The 24,163-nt window shown below is 41.8% G+C and overlaps 2 protein-coding genes across 6 annotated transcripts in view; one reads left to right on the forward strand and one right to left on the reverse strand.

Moving 5' to 3' along the window:
* On the reverse strand, positions 1–23,961 carry rbpjl (recombination signal binding protein for immunoglobulin kappa J region-like). 2 transcript variants are annotated; one of them, XM_047583594.1, is made up of 14 exons: positions 23,642–23,961; positions 23,191–23,244; positions 19,192–19,339; positions 14,505–14,636; positions 13,167–13,237; positions 12,894–13,009; positions 11,477–11,651; positions 10,500–10,637; positions 8,396–8,508; positions 6,970–7,110; positions 6,200–6,355; positions 5,836–5,939; positions 1,358–1,710; positions 1–516 (listed from the first exon to the last, which is right to left on the reverse strand). In XM_047583594.1, exons 1-13 carry the CDS (start codon positions 23,751–23,753, stop codon positions 1,389–1,391), a joined length of 1,782 nt encoding a protein of 593 aa, XP_047439550.1. In that variant the 5' UTR covers positions 23,754–23,961; the 3' UTR covers positions 1–516; positions 1,358–1,388. The 2 variants fall into 2 exon arrangements, with proteins under 2 accessions (XP_047439550.1, XP_047439551.1); XM_047583595.1 differs by having other exon boundaries at positions 23,191–23,280; positions 23,642–23,794.
* Positions 18,943–24,163, forward strand: part of matn4 (matrilin 4) — a 26,015-nt gene continuing 20,794 nt past the window's right edge. For all 4 annotated transcript variants that reach the window (XM_047583590.1, XM_047583591.1, XM_047583592.1 and 1 more), the window contains exon 1: positions 18,943–19,244. The gene's annotated coding sequence lies outside the window, so the exon portion shown is untranslated. The remainder of the gene's footprint in view (positions 19,245–24,163) is intronic.

Raw genomic sequence — 24,163 nt, forward strand, 5'->3', positions numbered from 1 at the left:
TTATTTATTAAAATTAGTATCTTTATTCTTACGAATGTGTATTGATTGCACTGAATTAAGCTTATGTCCTGAAAATCAAAGGCCACCCTTCACCGTGTACCAGTAAACAGGGTTTCATGATAACTTGACAATGCTAACCATTCTGAAACGGTTAGCACTGAACAACATCCCTGTTTCTTAGTTGCATCCCTCTTACATCTTAAAAAAAGGATGAGAAAAGACGACATCTTAAAAATGTAGGATTGTCTTATCGCTCAAAGTCTGTGATAAACAAAAAAAAAATATCACTTTAAATCGAGGGTGGCACAGTAGCTCTGTGGTTAGCGCTGATACCTCCCAGCAAGAAGGTCCAGATTCGAGTCCGACTCAGGCCTTTCTGGGTGGAGTTTGCATGTTGTTGTGAATGGTTGTTTGTCTCTGTGTCAACCCTGCGATGGCGACATGGCAACATGTCCAGGGTGGACTCTGGCTCTCGCCCGAAGACAGCTGGGTAAGACTCCAGCAAATCCCACGACCCTGGAGAGGATAAATGTCAGTAGAAAATAAGACTTAATCTAAAATAATCTGTGAGGAGTTTTCTAAAAGCATTTCATGGATGAGAAGATCGTATCGGCGCAAACTCCAAGGCTCAGGAGCGTGTCCCTATCCGCCTATAGAGTCCCAAAGCCGGGCGCGGGCGCAGACGCATTGTGGTCCACCGTGGAAGTCACATGCAACCAGGTCTCCGCAAAACACAAACACCGCTCATGGTACACTCCCTGTGGGTCCCAACACGTGAACACAGTTTGTCCATTCTGCCAAAGACCTCTCGTTCGCCATGACAACAGATGGTACAACCAGTATGTATTGCTCTTCTCAAAGTGCACCTCCTCTCCTCTACCTCCTCTCATTTTTTTTTTTCTCATGGGTGGCCCTAATACTCTTCTGTACCGATACGATCCCAAAGTAGGGAGCTTTGTTCTCTGATTTAACCCATCGGTTTGTACGTACACAGACTGGTGAGCACAGAGTGGGAAGTCACATGTGCAGCGTCTGGTCAATGTCTGGGCGTCCTCCCTCATAGCCCCCAACCCCCATTTACTGAATGTGTCAGGAGCTAAATTAATAAAGTTTGCTTTCTAAAAACTCAATAAAAGGCAGAAACTTGAAGTCTGCACACCTTGGCATTCATACTGATGTATCTTAAGAATAAACCATTCATTTTTAAGAATGTTGTTATTGGGACAGATTTCTTTCCCTAAATTTTACATTGTCTAACAATCTTTATATCCCTAGAACATTAACAAAGATGAAAATGACAGTAAATGTTTGATCAAAATCTGCACAGGCTCAATCAGGCTTCACTTAAAAGATTCACCTGAAGACTCCGCCTTCACTTGAAGAATCAGTTAACTCTGCATGAAGAGGTGAAAATTGGCTCTGGTGAACTCCTGGTGGATGGTCTCTAACAGGATGTCGTCTTCCTGGCTTCTGTCCATCCCTTCCTCTATCTTCCCTCCGCCTCCTCCTACTCCTCCTCCTCCTGCAGCGCCTCGGGCAGATGGAGGCGGCAGGAGCTCAGGTGTGTAGGTGAAGGTGAAGGATGTGCGATAAATCAGGCCGTCAAGTCGGACAAGGGACAGGGGCACGGTGACGGCGCGGCGAAGACAGCGCCAGCCGTTACTGAAGACAGAGACGTCAGGAACAACGCAGAGCAGGGACTTGGGAGACCTGAGAGGAGACACAGATGATGACAGTAATGTTTCATGTCCCAGCAGGCTGTTATTTTTGTAAGGGGCGGGGCTTAACTGGATCAGAACAACAAACACTATGCTAACGGCGGTTAGCATATTTCAATGAACTGTTTTGGCAAGAATCGACGAGGAAAATGCATATTTTAGATAATATACTAATACAGTCACTCTCGAAGGCCTTGTGTGTTATTTTAAAGTTGATTCTGAATGATGGGACTACATTCACAGAACCCTACATTACAGTTTCAGCATGGAAAACGTTATGCATTAGAATAAATCGTGACTGTTAATGCTAATGCTAACTGTTACGTAACTCTGTGTTGATATGGACAAAAGTTATCGTTCAAATTCTTATATTGCAAGTCTTGCACATGTCCATTCAAGACATTGTCATAGGCATCTAACGATGTGTATGCCTTCAGTTTTTCTTTCATGTAGACACTGGGTTTATCAACTATGTCCGTGTAAATGTCCATTGCTCAGTCAAATTTCCATCTCTCACTGGATGGATGATTTGACAAATGGAGGACACAGAGGGGACAAAGTGTGATCTGTCTTTATCAAGTGAAGCCTCTCCAACAAAGATATTACAAGAAGTAAGTGGAACGACTGGGGAGAGTTGTGTAGCAAATGCAACTTCCGCTCGAACACCCCCCGAAACACGCAACTAACGTAGCGTTAGCTCTCAGTTAACATTAGCATTAACGTGTAACAAGAATCCCCCAAATAATGATCAAATCATCCATCCAGCGAGTGATAGATGATTTGACAGGACTGTCCACCGTGCAATGATAGACATTTACATGGACCTAATTGGGAAACCCAGCGTCTACACAAAACAAAAACTGAAGGCTACAGATCATTAGATGCCTATAACAATGTCTTAAATGAACATGTGAAAGACTTGCAATATAAGAATTTGAACGATGACTTTTGTCCATACGATCACGGAGTTACCTAGCGGTTAGCATTAGCATTAACAGTCATGATTTATTCTAACCAATAACATTATCCAGGCTGAAACTGATGATGCATTACATATTAATCTTATCTGATAGGAAGAGTGCACGTTGTTGATTGTCTCACTTTTAATCCCCAAAGTCAAACCAAAGTTGTCTACGTCTGGCAGTGACTGGTATGTGATAAAACTTCAAGTTTGTGTTTTTGATTTTTCGGTTTTGGCACCAAAAGATACAGCAAGACGACATTTTCATGGTAGAAAGTGACAGCTTCCCTCTGTTCTGCCTCCAGTTCATTGTGACGTCACAGTGACGCAGAACATGAAGGGGACTGTAAGGCTGCGTTTAATTAGACATTTCTAGAAGAGAGCAAGAACACTAAAGCAAGACTGAACAGACAATTATCATCCTTGAAAACCTGTTCAGTGCTGAGGTGTTTTAGTGTCTTTCAGCTTATTACTTTGCTTTTTTAAAAAAAAAAAAAACTTAACTGTTTTTCACATTCACCACAGACATCCAGAATCTCTACACTTTTTCCAAAAGAAGTTTGAATGCTGGACTTTCATTCATCAGATCACATTCATACAGTCAAAGGCAAATTTTGCAAAGTCTGGTGCGTAAAACAAATGATAAAGTAAATCTGAGAGTGACTTTCCATGAGGTTGTTTTAAGATAATCAGCAACAACAGCAAAAAAAATACAACAATCTAAACAGTCAAAGTAGGTAATTACTTGATTACGTGTCAGACTAAACAGACCCCTGAGTCTGACCTTGTGAACGGCCTTTTATGAAGCCTTTCATTCAAACCTATAGTACACCGTGAGGCTGCGAGGGATCGTGTTTCTAATTGGCTGCAGCTTCTCGTACAAACACCACACTGTGGACGACTGTGTGACTCACAGACGTCTTTCCTCGACGCTGCCGAGCTGATGGAGGATGAAGGAGTATTTGCAGAAGCCTGTGGCGAACTGCTCTCAGCCAGAGACCCTGACTTATGGCGCCTCAGCACTTGAGGTGTGGGATCTGAGGTGGACTCTGATGTCGTACGGGCTGTCTTGCTTTGAAAAGCGTCATATAATCTCACACGTGAGCGGAAGCCTGAACATCAAGTTTCTGCAACGCCCTCCTTTAAAAATAGACTTAGAGAGAGGATTGTTTGCTGGAAGCCAAGCTGAGTTCCTCCCTGTGATGTTTGAATTTAACATAAGTCTCTTTAAACGTTGCCCAGGTCCAGTCTTGGCTTTGACTCATCACATGGATGAATGCAGGTGAATGTGAAAGTTCAGTTAAGTGGCTGTGACTGTCAGGAACAATTTTAGTCAACACTGTTGGCAAACTGTCCATCCTCTTTCCTCAGTGATGTCCAGAAATGTGTCACATGCTTAAATGAAGCAAGACAAACTGTATATGAAGTGAAATGGTATACTGTATTTTATAACTAGATACATGATGAAAATCCAAATTAAATCCAGACTGAGCGTTACCAAATTCATATTTAGTTAAAATTGAGCCTGGCTACACCAGGCTGAAAATGAATCGATGATTTAGTCAATTAATCGGCAGCTGTTCACCTAAATCCTCATTACAGCTTCTTCAGGGTGAGGATTTAAAAAATCTCTGGAGCTCTGATTGGAGACGAGAAGAAGTTTCTTTTATCAGGTGCAAATTTTTATGGTTTCAGAATAATTACATTTAACTTTTTCTATTTTTAATTTTCGAAGAAATATTAACTTTATTCCAGGTGAAAGAAGGGCTATATTTGTTCTTCTCTTTGTGCTAAGTTAAGCTAAGGTAAGCTAAGCTAATGACAAATGTTTCCTGATCCATCCTGTTTGTATTTTATATTTATAAAGCCAATTCTGGTGCATATTTTTAGCCAGTTTCTTCTCAACTAAGTACTACATACTGTACGTTCTTTTTGGATGACATCCCATCTGAACATGCCACAATTTTGCACTACAGTAAGTCAGCTGCATTTTATTGAAATTCCTCAACAAACGGCCTAATAACTGCTTTCAGAATCTGGGTCAAATGAAGTATAATTTGGGTTAAACCTGCTCGGTTACATAATGTGTTCTCTGTAAGTGCCACTTAATATTTTCACATGAGAACGCCATAAAAATGTTCATATTTAGGTCGACTTTTACAAGCGGTCAGCTTCAGCAGTCTCACTTAAATGGGACTAAAACTTTAATTTGCCCCTTACGCAGCTCAGCTCCACACCTGGTGTCTCTGCAAAGCAACATGAGAACGAGTTGCATGAAACAGTCACAAATAAAATGATGGGGCCTCTTACACTGATTGTTAACCTAAAACCAGAAGTCACTCTTGCCAACGACTTATATAACCACAGAAGGATTATCAAATGAGCAGCATGCTGATTTTCCCACATAGCCTCCTTTAAATAATTAAAGGAAACAGAGCAGGAAGCCATCTGTGTGTGCAAGTACCTACAGGTAATACTCTACTGGAAGTTTGCTAGTAAACCTCTGTTTACGTTGTTTTGGGTTTCTGGGTCAGTTTCTTCAGACAAGGGACTTTACTGACAAATGATGGTTATGGAAAACTATCAACAAAGATTAAGGGCATCCAGTCTGTGTTGCTTGCAGAGCTTTATGTCTTCACAATGTGTGTTTACAGGCAAACAAAACATCAGTCACTAGAGAAATTTAACGACAAACTGGTTCTGCCGCTGTGGAGAATCAAATCTGCTACAAACAGACACACATGGAGAAGGATTTCCCTAACAATATTAGATCGTTGGGAGAAAATTGTCCAAGATGTCTCCAAGTTGCTGTCCACATTGTTGCTGGTTTTGTTCATCAGTTTTTTTTTACCTCCATGTTCCCTTCCTGACGTTGATCCCACATGGAGCAAACATATTTAAAAAGAAACCAAGAGAAACCAATAGCTGAAGCATTTTCATGGTGATGAGGAGATAAAACTCGGCCTGTTCTGACTGAGGTGGTGACATTTGGCAGTTTTACTCTTATTATTAGTAGATAACAGTGTCCATGTAAAACTAGCCACTGTTCTAAATTTCTTTCCTTATTTATCCACAATTTCACTGTGCGTTCACCTCAGTAAACCTCCTCCTCCTCCTCTCACATGTTTCCTCCCTGTCATCGCCTTATTAACTCACTTGAACATGGTCTCAGCTTCGCTGTTGCCAAACCAGACTTTGAGATGTGGACTGAAGTTTTCTCCATGGATCTCCAGCATGGCAACGTGGCCTCCACCATTCACCTGCAGCAGCACGCACATTCACACACAACATGTTTTATTAGACCTTTTCCTCAGCATGAATTTAAAAGACACCTTTTGTAATGAACTATCTTCACTTAGATTGTGGAACGTGTTTAGATGTTTGATGCTAGGCCTGGGTGGTATTAAAGGGAGAAAACAGTCTCACTTTTGATCTGGATTCTCATAAATCCTTCACTTAGACGTCTGCCCCTCTCACCTTAAGAAACTTGATTTAACATGAAGTCTTTTGACAAACTCACCTCTAAACCAGTGATAACAGGAAAAGGACTAACTGGCGTCTGGATGCAGGCCAGACCCTGATTAAACGTGAACTCCACCGCTTCAACTCCGATGATGGTCCAGCAGGATCCATCATTCAGCACCACTCTGCTGGGGTCTCTGCCACTGGCCGGAGCCTGGAGGGACAGAATGGATGAGGAAAGAGGCTTGTAAAGTGCTTGATGCAATTTATCTGCAGCGACAATATCTACTTTCAAACTCCAGGGCAGTCCAGGTCTATCACTGGGTTACTAAACTTAATGACAGTGCTTTGCTACATCTTCCTCCTTCTTCTTTCTCCACCAGGTCTAATACTATTGTGAGGACATTGGCAGTAAATATGTGTCATTGTTAGAGTTTTTGTGTTTTTCCCCAGTTCCTTCAAGTGCCAAACCAAACCTCCATGTCTCAGAATAATGAGGGACTATTCAAGGTCTTCAATTACAATATAGGACTCATGTGCCGGCTACATTTTCAAAGACCATCAACGATTGTTGTCTAAACTGGTCGCTTCGATGCAGAGGAGAATAAAACTTTAAAGTTTAAAATAGCAAAGCCTAAAATAATGACAAAGTATTAGTATATTGGACTAAACACAACATAAAATGAGTAAAACGTAGGATACACTCAAAGGTAGAATGAATCACATATAAACGAAATAAAACAAACATATAAATATCTGACACATATTTTTTAGTTTTTGTCGACGCAGGAATAGATCAGCGTCATGAGGAAATGAATGGCGTCCCACCTGGTACTGTATGATGGTGTCATTGGACAGACACAGGTAGGCCTGAGGATTGTCTCTGAACTGAAAGGCACACTTGTGGAGCTGAGAAACCGGTTCGTCCACGTCCAGGATGGCGTGCTGCTTGTTGACCTTCCGAATCACCTGGAGGAAACAAAAAGTTTTCCACCGCATAATTTTCTGAGCTCTCACTAAGACACAATAGTTTTAAGGAACAACAGCGTATAAGTACATGAGAGGCTGGTAAACGTGCACATCAACTGCACGTCAACCAGAGTCTGCATACTGCTGAGTTACCCCTGGTGTCTCCAGGCCTTGAGCCTCAACCCCCGAGTATTACCACTCTTACAAACGTACCTTGAACTCTACAACACATAGAATACTAAACCTCTCAAAGTCTGCTGATCCAGCTGAACCTGTCGGTCCACCTTCACCTTTCCAATCCCCACCACAAACCTGAGCCGAGCAGCCCATCACGCAAACGAGTCAGCAGGAAACATTTCTGTAGCTTCAAACAAACCACACAGCAACCGGCCTCAACTCCAAAAACATATACCTTAACCATCTTCCAGCAGGCCAGGGGTTCAGCTTGTTATGACAGCAGTTTAGGAGGCGCTGGAAGGGTCTGCTCAGCAAATTGTGAAGGATTCTGCTGAGAGGTTTGTCTGAATAGAACTTAAAGTGGACCATGGGAGGAACACCAACATCATTTTAGGTATTATGGACTTATGAAACACCAGTGCATACACACTTCTCTGCAAGACATACAGGGTGAGGGTAGAAATTTCAGTTGGACCTTTTGGCCTTTTGTCTCTTCTCTTGTTATTGGTAATTACATAGAGTTTGTTTTATTGAAGATCTTCTCCGTAAAATAAGGTGGAAGCTTCACACATAACGTTTTTTAAGTTTTCTCCAAGTTGTGGCAATTTAGTGTCTCGGTCAGAAAGGATTCAGCAGGACAGATGCTTGGAGATTTAAATGAGCGTATTGTGTAAAGCAAAAATAAGATTGTGGTCCTCGTCCGCAGAAATGTTACATTAATCAGCTGTTTTTAGCTTTGTATCCATCTCTTTATGTAGTGTTTTCCTCATCTTAAGTTCAATGTGCTGTCAGTGGAGAATTAGAACCATTAGAACCTCATATATCTGGGATCATTAGCTTGGTATTTAATTTTAGTTTTTCTTTTGCAGATTTTTCTAGAAATTCAGTAAAACATAACTCAAAACATGGACCTGATCTGAAATATGGAACGAAATGAAATATTTTTCCACTCCAGACAAATATAGCAAAAGTTTATTTGTGACGTTTTGTTAACTCCACCTACTACACACCTGCTGTACAATGCGTGCATACATGTATATAATACATGTATGCATGTCTGTGTGTGTGTGTGTGTGTGTGTGTGTGTGTGTGTGTGTGTGTGTCTTACCATGGGAGGCAGAGCTACTCCAGAATCAGTACACACTAACTGGACCACACAGCCATAACAGATGAAGCTTTCGCTCAGCACAAAGCCTCCTTGATCAGCACGCTGGTCCTCCACTACACACACACACACACACACACAAACACAAAACTTAGTTTGAATATTCATGCATATTGAAAGACATCTTTCCACAGCAACACACACACACTTTGTAGTTTAAGAGCAGTTTAATGTCTGCACTTAAAGTCAGTGAAGTTTAATTAAAGCCCATGAAATAACAGATGAGTCTGTGTGTGTGTGCGCGTGTGTGTCTGTGTGCGTGTGTGTGGTGACAGTAGAGTGCTGATGAATGACTGAGGTTATGGTGGTGGGAGGTCCGTGCACACCAGGCACCGTTATGTTAAATAAATAACTTTTATACGTGCTCTTCCAGACGTGTGTGAATAACGGCTTCAACAGTAACTGTATTTATGCAGGGAGGCCGACTGATGACTGGAAGACATGAGTTTGATTCCCCTGTTCATCACTCAGTATCTTTGACAAAGACCTCCAGACGTTCACTTCCGCTTCTGGACATCTCTGGATGTATTTTAACATTTACAGTAACAGAAATTCAACCTGTCAGCTAGACAGTTAACTATCTTAAATACTGATAAAAACTAAAATCTTTTCAATAAACCACTTGAAGCAGTGACTGTAGGGAGGCCGGCCTTGGTGAGGCGCGGCAGCTGACAGCACATGTATATCCCTCTGAGAGATGCTGGTGTCAGTACGCAGCTGTATTCCTGTAGCGATGATGATTTAATCAATTATACACAAGTTAATTGGCATCTCCCTCTGTCAGGCATGACAGAAATGAGACTTTATCAGGCATAACAAAGACTCTACTTCGTTAGCTACATCCATTAGATACATCGTTAGCAGATGCTAACGATGTAGCTAATGGATAGTCTGGCGGCGCTGCTTTCCAGCTGCTTGTTTCTATATAGTAAAGGTGTGCAACACATCCAGAAAGTATTTGTATTTTTATAAAATTCAAAATAGACGTACATATCCATTTTAATTTAGGACATGTTCAAGTTCAAAAATAAGTATTCTTTAATTATCCATTATAATAAACTTGATGTATATGTATATTGGTTGATGTTTTTCATTAAATGCTGCTATTATAGGTGATTTAGGCTGACTTGAATGAACATGACTGTGATGATGATTTGATGCTAGTGAGAGACAAACTATTGTCACCACAATAGTGGCTCAATCCCTGGAATGTGCCACATGCCAAAGTGTCCTTGAGCAAGACACTGAACCTCTGTGATTGTAAAGTGCTTTCAGTACCAATAAGTAGCAAAGCGCTATATAAAAGCAAGAGCATTTACCATTACCAATAGACAATAGTTTGAATTACTGAGCTAACGAATGCTAACTAAGACGAATGCTAACATGAGAGAACCTCCGACTGCAGACGTCTCAATACTAATGTAACATAAGGGAATTATCTCCCAGTCAGACTTCCCTACCCAAAAATCTATTTGACAAAAATAATGATGCAGTTAAGTCGTGTTTTGTCCAATCAGAGCCTCCTCTGTTATGGAGTCGAGACTTTTCACCCTGACTCCTGAAGGTCGCTCTATGCGGGCAAACTGACAGAAAATTCAGCACTGTCACATGACAAAAGGCAGCTTTTTGACAGGATGTTCTCAGATACAAATAATTTGAAATCCATATTAATTTGTGCCTTTCTGAATTCTGTATTTGAGTTCAGCTCCACCCTTCTATATAGATATATAAAACTAAACCAGTGTCGTACTCAACACTAGTACGCTATTAAAGACATAATATAGGAAACAATAACTTATTTTCTTATTACACAGAATAAATCTGAACTGTCCCATTAATAGTATCACGTAAAGGTTAAAATCTGAACCAGCAGTAAAGACGTCGGTACAGAGTTTTCCTAATCAAAGTAAGCTGGATTCCATAAAGGTTTTCTGCCCTTTAAAGTCAAACGGTAAAATCAAAGACACACCACATTTTGACCTCTCCGGTATGTGAATGAGTAGCTGTGAATATACTGTACAGTTAACAGACACTCACACACATTTACCCGTGGTGATGGTGAAGGCCGTCCACTGTCGGGCGCTGGCTATGAAAGCTCCTCTGTCCACTGAGAGGTAACGAGTGCTGACCGTCTGAGAGCGCAAACGGTTGAACAAAGCGACTCTGGAGCAAGACGAGATGCACACTGAAAGCACACACAGAAACAAAGACACACCGCAAAGTCACGATGTACAGGCAAACTGTAAAGACGGGCTTATAAAAACAATCTGTAGAGACACGAGAAGGTGGTGAGAAGCCTGTTTTGTTTTCATTATGTTTCCTCCTGTTGTGGGAGAAGGGGCCTCTGTGAGGTGTCCTGTATTTTCCGTTTCTTTGGCTCGGTAGGTTTGAACTTTTGATAATTAAAACTCCCTTCAGCACACACAGAAGCACAATTATTCCGTGGGTTAAAACCTGTTAAGACCATTTTTTAAGATCAAAGTTTAGCCGGAAGGTTAGGGGTTAGGGGCTAGGGAATACGTTATGTCAAAGAAAGGTGAAAAGCTACTGTTACAAATTATGACTTTTACACTTTTACTACACAACATTTTGATATCACAGCTATTGCAATTTGTTTTGCAACTAATTACGTCTTATTATGTCCCCGCCATTTATTTGATATTCTTCTTTTGAGGACCATGCAAGTTTAACTATCAAATAGTTGTTGCAGCATTTCAGTACAAACCGAAGAGGCACTAAAATAGCTCTGGGTTGGGGTGAAACATATAACACACAACATACTGCATGAGGAGAATATTACTATTGCTAGACCACCGGTCCTTTATTTGCACTGAAGTATGAATTTCCCTTTAAAGAAACTGACATAGTTGCAACGATGGTTTGCTGGGAAGCACTAACGGGCTGAAAGGTATAAAAAACGTGATATTTATAAACAGCAAAAATTACGCTGACAAGTGTGATGATGTAAAACCTATTTCTTACTGCATTACATACAGATTTATGATATGTGAAAGTGCGACTCACGGTCGGCGTTCTTCACAGACTGTCTCTTCTGGGAGGGTTTGGAGATGACTTTGATCATCCTGCTCTGGAAAGAACCCACTTCCTGTCTGTTTCCCAGGAAGAGTCGCAGCAGCAGGGAGAAATGCTTCCTCTTGTCCTGATCGGAGACGAACAGGGACTTGGCGCAGGCAAACATCTGGTGCAGAGACACAGAGACACTGTGAGTGTGTGTGTGTGAGGCAGAGCGTGTGTCTGGAAAGTGTCGGCTGGACTGAGTGGATTTGAGTTAATCCACAAAGACACTTCAGTGATAGATCAATCAGGTGTTAAGCTGAACGTTGGGATTTCTTGGGTGATGCTCTGTACAGTGATGCAAATGTGGGATATCTGTTGTCTCTCGTGTTCTCTCTCAGGAAGTTAAAGCGCGAGAGGCCTCTGAACACACACAGCGTGTTTACAGCAGCGCAGATTTTCAGCGCTGTTTGTCGAGACAACGGTGGCCTGTAATAAAAGAGGTGACGGTAAACACACAGAGCTGTCCAAGGCTCAGACACAACAGCTTCCCATCGTTCACTCATCCACATGTGGCGCGTAGACTCTAAGACGACCAGCCACAGTTACCCAAAATTCATCTCGGACATTAGGACGCTACACACGCAGCGATCTCCAGAGCTGGAAAACGAAGTGGCAAAACTGCAGGTCCTAATGTCCATAAGAGGCTGGTCCAGTGAATCAGTCCCCATAGACCTCCATGTTAAAATGTCCACATTTAAAGCAGAAAAGAACAGGTGTTTGGTCTGGTACTAAAAACAGTTTTAGTCTCTGGAGCCACATTCATGATAAGTGTACAGGGAACATCCATCCAACCATCCATCCATCCATCCATCCATCCATCCATCCATCCATCCATCCTTCGATCCATCCATCCATCCTTCGATTCATCCATCCAACCATCCTTCCATCCATTCATCCAACCATCCATCCATCCTTTGATCCATCCATCCATCATTCGATCCATCCAACCATCCTTCCATCCATCCATCCTTCCATCCATATTTTGATCCATCCATCCATCCATCCATCCATCCATCCATCTGTCCATCCATCCATCCATCCATCCATCCATCCATCCATCCATCCATCCATCCATCCATCCATCCATCCATCCTTTGATCCATCCATCTATCTGTTCACTGTTCAGTGATTTAGACCAATATAAGTTCCTTGGATTTATTCTCCCCCTGCAGCACCCGTCAATGAACACCTGCTGTCTGGAGAGGAATTTAAAGGATATTTGCTCTGGGACAGGGACCTAGTTAAATTTCCTAAAACAGCTTTCTCCGTCACTGACTGACAGGGAAGGAGTGTGTGGAGGAAAACAGTCCTGCAAGACACAACAGACAGGTATGCACATGACATCAGACGATAGCTCTCTCACCCTGGAGTTTGGCTGCTCATCAAAGACCAGCTTAAATGAGTCTGCCTGCGACTGACTGGAGCTGTCCAGACACATGTAACCGCACACACGATACACAGCGTCTCCGTAACCAGCCGCTGGAGGGAGACGGCAAGAAGAAAATAGCATTAGGTACATGGAGAGCGGGGAAAAGAATGTAGGACGAGGAGACAGAGGAAAGCAGATGTTAGAACTCAGATCGATGAGCTGGATCCAAACCTTTATTCTAAAATTTACAGTTTTTTGTTCCTTCACCTTTCAAATGGTCCTGCATGACTCTCCATCCAGTACCACTGATGTAAACACAAGGTGGAGGGCAGAAGAACCTGAAGGTAATGTAGCAGCAACATGGGCTTAAACAACAGAATGAGAAACACTTTATTCATGTCAAGCCAGGAGATATGGGACCTTTTATTAGCTTTGTTAGTTTCATGTACGAGAACATGTTTTATTTAGAGTTAAACGATTAGTTGTTTGACCATTAACCAGTGAGTTTGGTACATCCACATGTTTCTTCAGAAGCCTATGGGAGTTGCCATGCTTGCCGGTTTCGTGTTTCCGGTGGCCGCTACTGCTCACACAGCTAATCAAAACCATGATCAAAACTAGCCCAGGGGGATGTAGCGGCATTTATTTATTTTAAATGAGCCCAGGTTCAACTTGTGCCGTTGCTGGTTTAGTTTATCGGACACCGTTTGCTTTTTAGCACGAACAAATACGACTAGAATGCTCCTTTATGCCCTACGCCCCACACTCCATGCCGAGGAACCATATATATATATATATATATATATATATATATACATATATATATATATATACATGGCCAGTGAACAAGGAACAAACGCTAGCATGGCTTGCGGCTTTAAAGCTAAAATATTCTCCAAAAAGAGTGGATGTACCCCTCCGTAGATGAACATGCGACTGCACCCTGATCCAGAGAATTAAAATGATTCATTACTGCTCTTAATCTCAGTTTAACTTAATGCATGAACATTAATATCATAAGTGGCAGTTTAACTACATTTACCATTTGTGTTTTTTTTTAATACTTCTGGTCCACTACATCTCAGAGGCAAATACTGTAGTTAACAATGTCAATGTAGCTAAGGTCCGGCCATGAACTTTCCCCATGACTTTTTTTTAAAACATCCGTATTATGTATCCACCTCTGACTTTGCCCATTTCTGTGCTACCTATAGCTAAAAGCCAAAGTTTACTGCAAACACAGAAACATTCAGAATTCAGGAAAAAGGTGGATATCAATTCTTTAAACATTTTTTTCAAAGGAAAAGAACCAAACATGAGAACTAGTTCATCAGTTGATTTCTGACACAAGCTATTTCTATTTTATATGTGAGAGAGATAATTCCTTTTTACAGCTGTTTGGAGAAAAAGTAACCAGTAAGAGAAATTTGTGATCAGCATTTAGCTCAATTTATGGACCAACTAAACGATCACCTAATGAAAACAACAGACAGATGGAAAGAACTGTTTGTTGTAGCCCACACATCAAGTCTGTCTTCACCTATTTTTATCATCTATTTTGAGCATGTGTATTAAAGTTATCTCTCAAAAGAAGCATGACCATACCTCTTTTCGTTGCCGTAGGACTTCTGAGCGACCTTGGCGTGCAGGATGATGATGGTCTGGTCTGCGTGGGCCTCTCTTCCTGGTTCCCTTGTTCCCAGTAACTGACAGCCTTGGAAGCTCGGGACCAGTCTCCTAATTGGACAAGGATGCTGTCGGTCTCAAACAATCAGAATATAAAAACTGTGCTGCTGCACCCAGCTGTAGTTTCAACTAAGTGCTAAAAGCAGCATGCTAAAAAAAAAAAAAAAGCTCAACATAAGTATCAACATAAAAAAAGATAATTCTTTATCCCACAGTTGAGGCTGATTAGAGTCCAGGCTGAATCGGAGCTGATGATGGTGAATTATGTGGGAACCCTGAACACATGTAAACATTGATTTGTGTTCTGTTGTCTTATGAGGTCAACAAAGGACGTGCTACGAAGGAAAAGAAAGAGGAGGTTATAGCACATCTGTTCATCTGGATTCCACCATTTGTGACTGTTCATTTTTCTTTTTCTTTTTTGCGGCTTCTCCATTCAATTTGCTGCATTTCATAAAAACAAATGAGTGGCTAACCACATCGTGAACTAACACGAGAGAAAGTGGTTAAAGTGGTTAGAAAAACCTCCTTGTTTCCTTCAAAGAACGCTGACTGACACAGGAGCTCACCAGACTTCCGTCCTACCACCCTGTAATAAAGAAACAACTCTTACTGCACCGTGTCGGCATTTTCTTCAAGTAGTTCAGACTAAACACAGCTATAACAACCACATACACAGGCCATCTTCATAACGGACCTCAGAATCATAAATAGTTTACTGTCATTCTCCTCATGAAAGAACGAAACAAGGGACTCAGGTCTCGGCATGATAATAAATAAGGCTCAAGAAATACAAATTTAATTATTAAAATCGCTTCTAAAATAACTGTAACTGACTTCAGGCCGAAAGTGCAGCAGGTGTTAGTGACACAGCTGCGCAAACCGCTTCATCAGTCATACAGCATCGAGATAAAAACTATCATTCAGTCGGGTGGTCCCCCGCCTATTCCGCCACCGTGCAGCTGCAGAACCACACAGCGAGGCAGCGCGTCAGGGTGCTCTCCACCACACACCTGTCGAATGAGCCGAGGGTGTTGGAGTTCAAGCCTGCTCGCTTCCGTTTCCTCAAGAAACACAGGCGTAGATGAGACTTTTCCACGATAGTCATGGTGTTATTTCACCAGGTGAAGTTGTTTGGACGGGTATACCCTGCAGCTGGTGACCATCTCCACAGGTGTGCCATCGATGTGCAGAGGAAGAGGGGTTTAGTGCCAGTCTTCCGTAAATCTACCACCATCTCTTTGGTTTTATTGCAGCAAAAATAAATCCGAGCCAAAGACAGTTTCTTATGGGATGACGGGATGAGACGCATATGGCAGGAGATGCCTCCAGTGGTAAATGGTCTTGTATTTACAATGTGCTTATAAATGTGGAGTGGCCTTCCGATTGCTGCAGGAAATGTAAACAAGAAGAGATAACAGGAGGGGCAACAACGTCACCAAGGACACTAAAAATGATCGGGTGAAACACGTATGATTACTGGATGCTTCACTGGGTCACTGGAGCGCTGGAGAAAGTGAAGCCAAATTTAATTTATTGCTCAGCAACGAGAGTCAGGCATCAGCTGTAAACGCTTTGTAGCCTGCTGCTTTTTCACTCTGACCGCGCCGTGGGGAGGAACGTCTGCTCGCTGAGCTGTATACTGGACGTTTTGTTCATATATGAGGGGGATCCCACTGACCCCATGCACGTCTCTACACAGTTCACATGGCTCCGTGTGTGTGTGGTCAGTCACCAGGGTGCCAGCAGTCGTCTAAATTAGACCTGCCCCTCTTCAGATGTCAGAGGTCAGTGTGTCAGGAGCTCCGACCTTCTGGTATTTCACACAGGGAACAGAGAAAGTGGACTGAAGGAAAGAGCGGGGGAAGGGAGGAGAGGAATGTACTTTCACCTCCAAAAAAAAAAGAAAGTGCATCTCCTGGTCCAGAAGCTGTTCTGTCAGACGTGGCCGAAGGTTGTAATGACTGCAATTATCGTTGGGTTTGTTAGTGAGCGCGACTCAGCAGGTGTGATGGCTGTAAAAACAGATGAGAGGAAAGCTTCTAGCTTCTGTTTGCAACCAGTGTTGCTAATTTGCTGCAGGTGACTTTTTAATGTATTCTATGTTTAGAAAACACGTGTCGCAAAACTGCAATACTTCAGCTGTGTTTCCTAGGATGATGACAAATGTTAGCTAAAGGTATGAGAAGCTTTGGTTCTGTTAGAGGAGAAATATTCAAAAAAAATTGAGATAGTGATCAGTTATTACTTAGATAGGTAGCATGAGGGACTCTGTACTCCTCTTTTCATAATAAAAACAAAGTTTTCAGACTTTTTCAGGAGCAATCCCGAGGTGATATGATATACAATCAGCCGGCCATGGCTGATAAACCTCCAAATAGACACACACACACAAGGCATTGTGACCAGATACTAGGGGTGTAACGATACATCAAACCGAACACTATTATAATCTATTCTTATGAAATAACAATAGATTAATAGATGCTTTTCCTTACATTATATACTTAATGTATTTGTTATGTTATAATAATAATAATAATAAATTAAATTTCTTTTAGTAGTGAAATCAAATACCAGTCTCTAAAAAGCAGTCTGAGTGCAGGCAAACAGTAACACTAACTCAGAGTATATGCAAATAAAATAAATTATGATAAATCACTGAATGCCATGAGACTATAATGGTGCGTACCATGGGCTGAGTACACACCTACCAGATACCTAAACCACCACAACTGGACCCAATCAATGCAAAGCAGCAGCGTCTCTTTGAGCTCTGCACCCAGTCTCCCAGTCTCTTCATGAGATCAGCCACACAAAGAAGGACTTTACTCATCTTCATTTCATTTTTTTGCCCTTAAATTCATGGATGAAGGTTGGAACTTATGTCGCCTGGTAATTAAACTAAACTCATGGTTCAGCTCATCCTGCTGACACCGCACCAATCTACAACTCTGGAGATGCAAAATAATATTTATGTAACAGGCACAAACCATCCGGCACAAACAGATATGTTGAGATTCTTCTCCTTTACTTTATCTGTTGAAATGTTGGTTTCTGTTATGGTTTGTGCCTGTTACATAAATATTATTTCGCATCTCCAGAGTTGTGGATTGGTCAAAACAAACTTCAAAGTCTCACATTGACTTACGGAGTCGTCTATGATGGGTGCACAAAGAGTTTGATCTTCAAGCTTCAAGCTGGAGAACCAAGTGTCATTTACAATGCTGTACTATTGAGGAGGAGTCAGCTGATTATTAGTTTTCTGTTCAGTAATGTCGGATGATCAGTACGATCTGGTTTCCGTCAAGCAGGATAATAGGAAATAGATTTATTAATGATCACAGTTGTTTCTTGTGAGCCCATCTATGGTTTTTAAATTTATTTAACTCACATTTGCACCAATAGAATCAAAACACTTGGGCTACATATGAATTAATCTGTTTTTATATATATAAGTGAGAGAACAGATTATGGTGAAAGCAAAAATGTTGTGGAGCTCCGATCCAACTAAGAGTCACAACCCACCTCAGGTCATCAGTATTATTGGGGTTGACGGGTTCACTGAACATTTTCTGCTACACGGGGTTTGTTTGTAATTACCATATAAGAATAAAAACTCCTCCTACACAGCTTTAAACAGCATCTACTGTTCACTATTTATGGTAACTATTCCCATCACATAAAGAAGGAACATGAAACGACAAACTGAGCTATAATTTAGCAGAGAAAGTAAGAAAGTGAACTTTTCGCTTTTGAGTTCCTGAGAGGAGAGGATTTCCTTTCTTTTCTTATTTCTTATTATTGGTTGTTTTAGGACAATAATCACTGTGCAATAGGATGAGAGTGTATTAATGCACAATAAGACAATAAAACAATGCTCTAGTCTCAGACTGATCAGAAGAAATGATGGTGTACGTAGATAAAACGCTAAAATACTGTAGTCATCACAAATAAAAACCAAAGTTATGAACTTTTCTTAAAGTAGAGAGGTGATCATATTTAGCTTGTAGAATACTGGTCAATGTGTGTATTTTTGTATTTCCTTCTGAAGTAATGATGATGGTGTAGATAGGCTCCACCAATAGAGTCTATTAGTATCATTACAAATATAAAATCCACCTCAAGGACTAGTGAAAGCTTAAATGTGGCTTCTATTGAATAATAAAAAAAAGAATAGTTTAGGACTGGTCGGTGATGCCTGGAACGTGCGCCACGCTGCGCTCATTGCGCACGGCCGACCTCATCTCTCCAAACTTCTCCAAGCTCTCCACGTTGTTCAGATTTCAAAGACAGGGGGGTGGGGTCTCCTCCTTCCCAAATACGTCTCCTCCTGGCGTTTTAATACCTCCACACCATCTCTCCGCCAGCCCATTCCACCAGTGAACAAAACCGAGGGAAGGTCACGGTTTGACAGAGAGTCGAAGCCCTGAACGCATTTTCACGTCCAAGCGCTCATTCCTCACGACACATCGAGAAAAAAAAAAAAAAAAGTTTGGGATAAACTACAGCAAAACTCACCTTTCCTAACGCGGGACATTTTGTGCGCCTGTGTAATTCGGAAGCTTTTATTGCGGAGGTCTACCCAGCCGGTTATCCGTCCTACCTGTCCAATCCGCCGGTCTTCGGTGCGTCGTGTCCCGGCAGCAGCGTCCCCAGGTGAGTGAGCGGGCTGACCGGGTTGGGGGGCAGAGCAGGTGGGAATAAGAAAGCGGTGTCTGCCTGGGTGAATCCCAGCTGTTGCAGCGAGGTTTCTGTCAGGAGGAGAATAAGTGTCAGACCAATTTATTGATGTATCAGATAATAATTTAATGGAGCAAAACATCCAGGGGCAAGTTGCTGGTGCGATCATTAAATGAGGAACCATGTGAAATGCTGTACATTTGAACTCTTAACTAAGATATGTGCAGGGCTGCCTCGGTGTGAGTTGCAAGGTTAACCCAAGTATAAGTGAAGTCAGTGATAGAGATGGTCGGGGTCCGAGATGCTGGTGAATCTCAAACTATTACTGACTGATGATTAAACTGATCTGCGACTTCATTGATGTCTGATTAATGTCTAATTAAAGTAACTTTTCAGTCTAGACTGTAGATGATTACTGGCTGCTTTTAAATGAAACAAATTAATTGGTCGTCCAGGAAATAATTATTGAAAAAATAGTTGCATGCATAAATAATAACAAAAAAAATCTCAGTGAATGCATCTTTTTTATTTGTAAGAGAGTCTGCAGAACTGATATCTGATGGACTAAAAAGACAAGAAGTCGGGATTGAGTTGTGAAGAAAGCTGCAATAAATATTCTTACAATAAATGTTTTGAAATGAAGAGGACAGGTATAATAAAATGTCTCATCTGATATTAGTCCTTTGATAAGTATCAAGATAGAAAAAATGAAGACATGAATGAATGTGACTGAATGAGTGAACAAAGGAGGGGAAGGCAGAGGAGAAGAACGCTCTGGGTTCACACTGGTTGCCTGGAGGTGACGCTCTGTGCAGAGCAGTAAAGAGATGGCACAGTTCAGTGGTAGCGCGCCCAAGCAGAGTTACTATACAGTGAAGCAGTTTTTTTTTTTTTTTTTTACACGGAGGCAAATGAAACGTTTGATAACTGACCCATATGTGGATATCAGGAACACAGACACATCTTCAAAATTTATATTTTAATATCTGCAATACAAGCGGCGTGTGTTTGCTTTATGAGTTTGAACAAGTCAGCTTGTAACGATGACCCACCCCTGGACCGCTGCAAGCAAGCTGGCCACGTTACCTCTGAGCCAAGAGCTGCGTTTCCGTGGTCGCAATCAGTGACCCCTGTTGACTCAGCAGCACAAAACGATGAAAACTGAATTAAATGGGTAAAGGCACACATCTTCCCTGGTGTCTGACATGTTGGTAGATTAAATAATGAGTTAGCAAGCTAAGTCATTTTCATTTGGCTGTGAGTAAGCAGAAGTGACTGAACTTTGCCACGTTCTGCTACAGGTTGAATGCTACTAAAAGATTCATATTGTTAAACTCTTTGCTGAAATATCACATTAAAATGTTTTAGCATCTGTTGAATTTATACAGATACAATCATTTTATGGGTAGAGGTTGCCTAGTCAGTCCTAAATTACCCAGAATTCACAGCAGTAGATAATCTTCTTATTCATCAGGAAGGCTATGTGCAGCCTGAACGTTGCTGTGATCTGTGTCAGTCTGATTGTGTCGTTGCGAAACCAGTCTCCAGTAGATATAGCGAAAGGTGACAGAGTCACTCAGTCATACAGAAAGTAGCGTTGTGAGTGAGACAGGCGGGCAGGTAGACAGTAAAACAGTCAGGCAGTCAGTGAAAGTGCTAACAGTAGCAGAGTCAACATCTGGATCCAATCTAAAGCCACTAACAAGAAGTGCTGTGTCTTCATCTCAGTATGGGCTCCAGCTGTCACTCAAATCCTAACCACCTACAGTACCCGTCTCACTGCACAGGTCCACCACCATCCTGTCCGTCTCTCTTTCTGATCTCTGAACTGCAGAGCTAAAATGTTTCCATCTCACCATGAATCCAACATGTCAGTCATACTTAAACATGCATTAACATACGAAGAACAAAGGTGCTATGTTGTATAAAACTCACACATGGCCTCCATACGTTCCTCCTCTTCCTCCACATGTAATTATTTAACCTGTTGCTTTAATCACAACCTGAGGAGAGGCATCTTCGATCACAAACGGGCCGGCCGCCATAATATCCATAAAAACAAAGCTTAAAAAGGTTGCAGGTGGGCAACACCCACAGATGTTCCTAATATGAACCCGACTGGCCGCCACTCATTAGAACGGAAGACTCGGATGAAACGTCTTAAAGAAAACCAACAAGCCCAGTTCCCCTTCTCTCTGCTTTGTTTTACCGTGACCTGGATGAATGAGAACCTTTACAGACTCACTGCCAGAACAATTAGCCTCAGACGTCACAAAACCAATGGTTCTCACATGTAAGGACTGCGGCGCTGGCTCCCACTTTAAAAACAACATTCTTCAACATCTCCATTCGTGACCAGTCATCAAAGACAACAGACTGGGATCAGATTAACTTTTTAGTTCATCTCAGTTGACTGTTGATAATTCGTTAGTGGGTTGAACCAGTATAATCAAGCAAACTGGGCTCAAAGAACAACAAAAAAAAAAGAAACAATGAAAGAGAAATTATTTGCCTGACAGAGTGACATTAATGATCATTACTGAATACTGACTACTGCTATAGTCAACGATCCAGTTTCAGACGGGAAAAACTCCACAGTGACAGGAGACATTAAACCTTTTCCTGACCCAAACCACATACTCTCTGCAAACCACAGAGTTTATGCACCTTCCACCCTGACCGCCTCCTGACGAGGTTGATGCAGCTCATCTATATAACAATGCAAATCCATCCAGGCATTATAATGAAACCTACTATACCTATACTGGGAAAACACAACGCATCGTCTGCAAACATAATCTTAAAAAGACAAGTGGAATTCACGAGAAACTGGACATATCATGAGTCTGCAGCCGCGCGAGAAGTGAAGCTGTACATTACAGATGCATGTCGTTGGTCTGGCTTCTTGTAAAGCAGAAATAATGCTCAACATGTTTCCAAACCACAACTGAGGTTGATGGAAAAGACATTAGTTTTGTAAAGGATGAAATAAAGCAGGAAAGGGACCAGTACTGACATCAGTGGCATCAAAACATTCACACGGCTAAAAAGCACTCAAATAAAAGCCTTACTAGCGGGAATTATTTTTATACTGTATTTTGAAAAAGTAAACTCTATGCTTAAATGGAAACGAAAGCAGGTTCAATAAAACGTGTGTCTCCTAAAACACTTAATCCAAGTCCTTCCTTGAATAAGTCGTCCAGCCTCTGACAAACCTTCCAACAGGACGTCAGCGACGGAGTCAAATATCCGTCACCTGCCACCGATTCTCAACCCCTGGGTCACAACCCCAGCAGGAGGTCGGTGGATGGTTATCGGGGCCCACGGCTCAGATGACCCACAGAATATAGTTACTCGTAGAATGCGACATGTCAAGCTGCTTTTCTTTTTAACTTTCTTCTTATGTACTTTGTGAGCAGTTTATTCTTTCCCAGGTTTAGAAAACAACATCAATTCTTTACAACTATATTTAGTAAATGTGTTAAACTTAACTGCCCTTGTAATATTATTTTTTTTTTTTGTCAGAATGTGTAAGAATTGCTGGGATGTTGCTTCATATCTCATAAACACACAGAGGGACGGACTCGCGTGCAGGATCTGGTGTTGGAAGGTAGATGTTTTGCTCCACAGGGGCTTGGATCCATCTCTGCTGATTGAGAGTCACATACGACCGGCCAAGAAACTGGATAGAGCCATTACGTTCTGCTTCACAAAAAGCCCCGCTGAAACCGTTTGACTGGCCAGACCAGACCTTTGTTGAAGTGAGTTCCCAACATAGAGACTCCAGACGACCTTTTCTGGCGCACACAAAGGAGGACTGTGTCTGGCCAACAGGGGGAGGTTCAGGATCCTCAGCCTCCCAAAAAAGCCTTACAAGTACGCTTAATGAAATCATTAATTGGCAACAGCATCTTCTACTCACCCTTCTTGCTCTCTTCCCCGGAGTCCAGCTCCTCCATGGTGGGCGTGGCCTCTGCTGATAGCGGGACAGAGTGTCACTCGGGTTCACAGTCTAGAGTTTAGAAGTTCAGGGTTAGCTGTGCGAGAGCTCTTTGTAGACGACAGTGATGTAGCTTTAGGAACAAATGCACAAGTGCTTATAAAACAAAGCCATCACTGTGCAGAAAGACAAAGAGCTGTGTGACATCCACTTCCTGCAGCTGTTGACTAAACACCAGCTTGGCTTTGTGCTGCAGTTTGATGGTCTGTTGAAGTCAGACGTTTTTTCGAGTTGACTATCTGTGTTCGCGCTGTCACTGAAGACAATGCGTTGAATTTGAGTGAGACCGATAACAGAGCGTACGAACTTAAACAAGAGTAAAACATATTAATTTAACTCGCACGAATACAAATGAACAAGCGTAAATACAAACCTGAGGATAAGTTGTTGCTCTGTAGCTTCTTGGTTAAGACACTCCTGCTGTTCTTCTCATTCTGGCTTCGAGTGAAAACCGTACTGAGCTTCTGTCCATCCAGAAGTTTCATACGCTGCAGTACATCATGCACATTTTCCTCAAATGATCAATCGGCTTAATCACAAAGAGCAACGCGTCCACTCCACCGTACCGCCAGTCCGCAGTGAAAGAAAAAACAAAAACGTGCGTGTATATGTTCATAAGTGTGTTCATGTTTGCTCTCCATCCTGGACCTGTTATCTGGTCTTGGTGTGTGCGTACATTACGGTATCTCTCCGTTTGTGTGGAGAAGGAGATAATCACCTGTTCCCGAACGGCAGCTTTCTCACACACACCTTTGTCTTGGGCAAACACTGCAGGCGGATTTTTATTTTCATTTCCACTGTGTAACTTCTTTCAAGTTTATGTGTTTTTTCTTCCCCAGTTTATGGGTCTTATTTACAACTAACACATTTGTAATTGTTCTAAGGTTTAATTGAA

This window comes from Mugil cephalus, chromosome 4, assembly GCF_022458985.1.
Source record: "Mugil cephalus isolate CIBA_MC_2020 chromosome 4, CIBA_Mcephalus_1.1, whole genome shotgun sequence".
Taxonomy (NCBI): domain Eukaryota; kingdom Metazoa; phylum Chordata; class Actinopteri; order Mugiliformes; family Mugilidae; genus Mugil; species Mugil cephalus.

Coding starts and splice junctions, on each gene's coding strand:
- rbpjl (XM_047583594.1), bottom strand. CDS start 23,753: ATGAAACTTCTGGATGGACAGAAGCTCAGTACGGTTTTCACTCGAAGC. Junction 19,340..23,190: donor CGGGGAAGAGAGCAAGAAGG/GTGAGTAGAAGA, acceptor TCCTCCTGACAG/AAACCTCGCTGCAACAGCTG. Junction 11,652..12,893: donor ATGAGCAGCCAAACTCCAGG/GTGAGAGAGCTA, acceptor TCTCTGCACCAG/ATGTTTGCCTGCGCCAAGTC.